This window comes from Periplaneta americana, chromosome 13 (genome assembly GCF_040183065.1).
Source record: "Periplaneta americana isolate PAMFEO1 chromosome 13, P.americana_PAMFEO1_priV1, whole genome shotgun sequence".
Lineage (NCBI taxonomy): Eukaryota > Metazoa > Arthropoda > Insecta > Blattodea > Blattidae > Periplaneta > Periplaneta americana.
In genome coordinates, this window is record NC_091129.1 from 147265115 (window position 1) to 147271114 (window position 6000).

The following is a 6000-nucleotide window of genomic DNA, read 5'->3' on the forward strand; positions in this document are numbered from 1 at the left end:
ATTATCATGGTCAGCCACTGAAGCACAGATTTTGAGGTGTTCCGAATCCATTTCTTGGTTTGAGTTGCACAATGGGCAGTTAGGGGACTGATATATTCCAATTCTATGCAGGTGTTTAGCCAAACAATCATGGCCTGTTGCCAATCTAAATGCAGCTACAGACGATTTTCATGGTAAATCGGGAATTAACTGTGGATTATGTTGCAGAGAGTTCCATTTTTTCCCTAGATATTGTGTTATCAAATTTTGTTTGTTGAAGTCTAAGTATGTAGATTTAATAAATCTCTTCAGAGTAATACGTAGATTTAGTAACAGGTCTGTAAGTAGCAGTGCTGCCCTTCTTTGCTAAAGCATCCGCATTCTCGTTTCCCAGGATTCCACAGTGGGATGGTATCCATTGGAATACAATTCTTTTATTGAGTGATATTAATTGAGAGAGCATTTTAGTTATTTAGAGAAGATTAATATATTTCAGAAAGTCGACACTTTTTTGGGACCACATGTTGCTTTGGCAAAGGAACTGGGGATATCGGTCCTGATGATCATCACCATTGTTAAGTCTCGAGAAACAAATTAAAGAAGTGCAACTGAGTGTGGATCCAATTCGAAGAAGAGGAAACATGTTAGATATTCAAAATATGATGAAATGGAGGAGATTTTGAAAAACTGGTTCCAGACATCAAGGGCATAGAACATATTGATTAGTGGTGTTGTTACAGATTTCATATCTGTAGATGATGATACAGTGAAACCTGTTCAAGACGGAAGTGACATGGTTCTAATTTTTTTTTCCATTGTGGACAGGTTTCTGTGTTATTCAGGTGTGAAGTTAAAATGGAATATTTTATCATCTGCATAAATGAAAAACAAAATGGCACGCCGCAAATTGTAGGAATTACAAAATATTCAGTTTAACACTACTGACCTTAAATCAGCTTCCTGTCACTTATTTAATTGGTGAATGATCTTGATGAAAATCTCATTTCGTGTATAAATTGTATCGTAACTCACTCATTAAACACTGTAAAGTTTATTAATGACACTAAATTTAATATCTACCACTATAATATAATACTGTACTGTATATCACAGCACATTATTTAATTGGACTTCTTGAATCCTGGATTATTTAATTTCTTTGCCAGTTCAAGGGTTTTCTTTCCAGAATAGGTCTAGAAATTTGCGTGATCTTTGAAAGGGCAAGAACGATCCACTCCCACAACAGTTCATTTATTTCTATGTAACCAGTTGTTTTCTCTTTCTTTTTATGTCACCATTATTGACCGCAAGCTACTCACTCATGATACGGCCTTTATTTTTGAAAGTGTTAAGTTACACCTGAGTTTTCCATTCATAAATTTCAACATTATTTTCCATACTCTTCGTTTCTCACTTTCCTCGATAACTTTTACTTCATCAATTAATGATAGTGCAACATTTTTACGCAACTTTTTTTTTTATCACGAAATCGCTAATACACTTGCGTTCTACCCAGTTACGACAGTATACAGGAGTGAAGCATTGAACATCTTTGAAGGGACTCGTCTGCCTAGTCAATAGGGTAATAAAATTTATGACCACCAGGCCAACACACCCTCGCACCCTCAAAAATTTTACAAAGAAAACTTGTTTTTATTTTAATGACCTACTAGTATTTTGTACATCCCTTGAAAGCACATACTGTTTCAAAATATAGTTTACATTAAAGTAGGTAGTGTGTCCAAAATATTATTTCCGTTTTGAACAGTAGCAGAGAGTTTCAGTTTCCGCTTTGGACAGTTTCCATTTTATTCAGGAAAAATTACACATAATACATATGAATTTCGCCGGGACCATTAAATTGTTCCAAAATAGACAAGATTCCAGATTATTCAGGTTCCAATTTGAACAGGTTTCATTGTATCTTGACTACAGAAGAACAGTCGTTGAAAGAAATGGTTGACCATTTTCAAACTGACAGTGTGAATGGTGATGATGACAGTGATGCTAACGATGATGATGATGATGATGTTGATGATGTTGATGATGATAATTGTGATGTTTTTTCCCCACAAGTGCAGAGCCAGTTGCAGCTTTAGGAATCTTTCTGCTGCCAATGGTGATGACACTATTTTTGAGAATCTATATGAACTCGAAAAACAAATATCATTGCAAAACAAAAATAAAAAAAAAAAAAACAAACCAAAATATCAGGCTTCTTCACAAGAAAAACTAGTGGAAAAATGTAAATTCATTCTGTGGATGAGTTTGAGTAACAAATAAATTATTGTAGTTTGTAATACCACTGAACTGTTTCCTTCAATTTACACTTTCCCTCAAATTACACCATTTTTGCTGGTCCCGTGAAAAATGCAAAAGAAGGGTTCTACTGTACGTGTTGCCCTTAGTGGTCTAGTGCCTTCAGTATAAGGAAGTACAGCTCAGAATGCTGTCACAGGAAGTCTGTGGCAGAAAAAATCTTATGACATTTGACTATCAGATGGCTCTATTAAGTTCAATGATGCCCTTGAGTTCCAAAAGCAGAAAACAAAGGAAAAATTGTCTAGCGATATCTTATTGCACATGCTGTGAGATTCACAGCCCTACACCATGGATAAATATATAACAGGATGCGAAACTGCGGTCAGCACCATCTGGCGGCAGGGGGCTGAAATAAGATGATCAGCGCCCAGTGTCGTAGGTGGTGAATATTAGAACTACGTGTTGGGTACATTACCCAGAGTTCTCTATTTATCCGTTCGAGATAATCGAGATATTGCTCGAGGAGACGAGAATGACGAGATGGCAGACAGAAACTTGCTAATAAGTGAACATAAAGTGATATGTGTGTGTATAAGCAGTGTATGTTAAACAGTGATGTTTATGGACGTTGTAAAAATAGTGTTGTTGAATGTATTGTAAAGTAATAGTAATATAATAAATTGAACTATCTAAGTAGTTCTTGCAGACTTTTCCATTGCGCTGTACAATAAATACCCAATGAATACAATCCCAATTATCTAACCTTTTGCTTTATTTTTTATCTCTGTCTGGTTATATTTTAATTGGGTAGTGTAAAATAGATCGTCTCTTTTATCTTCCTGTTGGCTCCGGTAAGAATTTTCAGTAGAAGATGCTGTGAGGAATAAAAATATAAATGTTTTATTTTAAATTGGCTTAGTTTTGAATATCAATGAGGGTGGGAGGGAATACTTTCTGCACAGTTTAACATTTTCGTCACCAGGTGCACTGCTAAATGCATGGAGTAATTACACTTTTCGCCACTTGGTGTGCTGCTAAATGTAATAACGCCCCTCCCCCCCAACAGGTGGCAGGAAGTTCAATTTCTACAACAGCGCCTCTAGTATGTGTTACGGGAAACTCAGTAAGTTTTGCATCCTATTATATATTCATCCATGCCTACATCCTACAGACCTCTGTAGATATCAAGGTTAAGCATACTGAGAAGTGAACACGTATGAAACATACCTGGCTTCAATGATTTGGTTGTAGACTCTGATGGTACTTCTGGTGTTCTACAGATTCTTTTTGGGGAATCAGGAGTCTCCTCAGCTTTTGTCTTTTGAATTTGGACATCAGTTCCCACAGGAGTAACTGATGCACTGCTGGACTTATTCCGTACAGGTGTCCGTCTTCCCTTTCTTCCCTCAGGAATTGGAGTAAGCTCACTGGTTTCCTTCTCCTGCTCCACATTTTCCTTGCCTTTACTCTTTGAAAACGAGAGTGATCGCTTTTTTACTGTGGATCTTGTCTTACTTCCTTTCGAAGGCTTAGTTGAGCTCTTTGGTGTCTCTTTCAACACATTTGCAGGTGTTGGTAATACATCACTACTCACTGCACTAGAAACACCGACGTTATCTGCTGTTTTCTGATCCAGTGTTTCCTGTGGGGAGTCAGAAATGTATTTTTGTTCTTCGGTAGTCTTCTGAAACATCTCTTTTCTGCCGATATCAGATCTTGTAGTTTTGATGCTTCCAAGATGTTCTCGCTCTGGATGGATGCTAAGAAGAACTCGTTCTATTAAATCCATACCCTCTACAAGAGAAGTATGAAGGCCAGGTCGTGCTCCAGTGGTAGCATCTTCACTTCGAAATGATCGGTCCCTAGATGACCTTGGCCCAGGTTGATTTGGCATTACGAAGTGTCCTCCATCAATTACTTGTTTATTTCTCAATACTAAAACAAATAAGTATAACAATATTGAGAAAATCTTCATAAATATTACCACTGTTTATGACGACTTAGTGAAGAAGTGTTTTCAAAACATGGGAGGAAGCAGCATAGAGTGTATAAGATTTGCTGTTGATATGGCGTTGTTAGCAGAAGAGATGATGATATTATGGGATAGGCTACTGGAGTTGAATGACGGCTGTGAGCAGTACAGAATGAAGATAAATGCAAACAAGACATGGTTATCAGAAGAAAAGTAAGAAGGTAAATGTGCGAATTCTAAATGAGGCAGTAGAACAAGTGGGCAGCTTCAAGTAATTGGGGTGTACTAAAAGTAGTCACATGAGCTGCTGCAAGGAAGGCAAGAGGGAGATAGCAATGGCAAAAGAAGTTTTTAATAGAAAAAGGAGCATTTTCTACGGACTTTTGGAAAAAGAACTAAAGCAGAGACTAGTGAAGTACTTTGTGTGAAATGTGGCATTGTATGGGGCACAAATATAGGCATTACGACAAATTGAAGAAAAACGACCGAAAGCATTTGAGATGTGGATATGAAGAAAAATGGAGCATGTGAATTAGACGAACAGTCCAAAAAGAGTGGATAAAGAAAGAATAATGATGAAACTGATGAGGAAGAGAAAAATAAATTGGCTGGGTCACAAACATTATTAATTTTAGAAAGCTTAGGAATTATTATACTTAAGAGATATTTGAATCTTCACAGATGGAGGGAGAGGGGGCGGGAGGAAGGGCGTGGAGGGGAGGGGAGAGAGAGGGGAAGAGGGAGAGAGATAGCAGAAAAACTTCTCAGTCGAGAATCTTGAAAAGTAATTGGTCATATATTGCAACCAGGAACAGTACCACTAAATAATGCTGTTTATGCTGTTTTGTTTGTTTGTTACTTTTAAAAATAACTCTTCATCAAGTTTGAACAAATTTAATTCAAAAGTTGTATGTGTACTGTACCTTTTATCTATTGAAAATTGAAATTTATGTAATTACATCAAAGCAATTATATTAGATAAAATGTTAATTGTTACAATAATTTATTCAAACTACTAATAATGTTAAAGGAGAAGGAGCAAAAATTTCGAATCTTATTCATTTTGATAAATAGTTTGGTTCTTGAGAAGGTCAGTTTCGTGGCCCATGTTACCTTAATAAATATATATTTATTTTTTAAGAATAACTGTAAGGATACATTTGTAACGAACGAGCAGTTTTTGTGATTCCTTTCACAGGTTAGATATAAAACGTAAAAAAACTTATTTCACCTATTCTAAAAACCTAAAAATCCGGTCCCTATTCATCATTCTATTACGCTAAGTAAACAAGACTCAAATTTTCCCTTTAAATAAAGAGAATGAAAGCTACAAAAGTCAACATTACCTCCTTGTGCAACAGAACTACCACCTGAAGATGACGAACTGCTAGATGTCATGGAAATAAGTGACAGTCTATTCGGTGGCAGTGGATACGGACCAGAACCACTATAAATAAAGAAAAAAAATACATCAAAAAAGTTGCTTCTGCTGTTCTTACAGAATGGTTCAGGACTTGTAACAAGAATAAGAGACAGCTACATCTCTTATGAAATAATCAATAACACTTCACTACAAATTTATCAAACATTTATGAGGAAAATAAAATTAAGCAGTGAATAGAAAATATGTAATTAATTATGTGTGGATAAGCTTCAGGGCTTCTACCGTGTTGTCTTGGTGTTAGTGGCTGACGTTTCGACCGCTGTGTTGTGGTCATCTTCAGAGCAGTTGTTGGATAAGGAACTAGTCTGCAAAATAGTCGCGGACTATTTCCTTATCCAACAAC

The 6000-nt window shown here is 36.3% G+C and overlaps 1 protein-coding gene across 2 annotated transcripts in view; it reads right to left on the reverse strand.

Moving 5' to 3' along the window:
• The window catches only part of LOC138712530 (TP53-binding protein 1-like), a 74607-nt gene that overhangs the window by 32376 nt on the left and 36231 nt on the right, over positions 1–6000 (reverse strand). For both annotated transcript variants that reach the window (XM_069844436.1, XM_069844435.1), the window contains 2 exons: positions 5560–5660; positions 3469–4176 (listed from right to left, as the gene is read on the reverse strand). In XM_069844436.1, coding sequence (XP_069700537.1) covers positions 3469–4176; positions 5560–5660 — 809 coding nt within the window. The remainder of the gene's footprint in view (positions 1–3468; positions 4177–5559; positions 5661–6000) is intronic.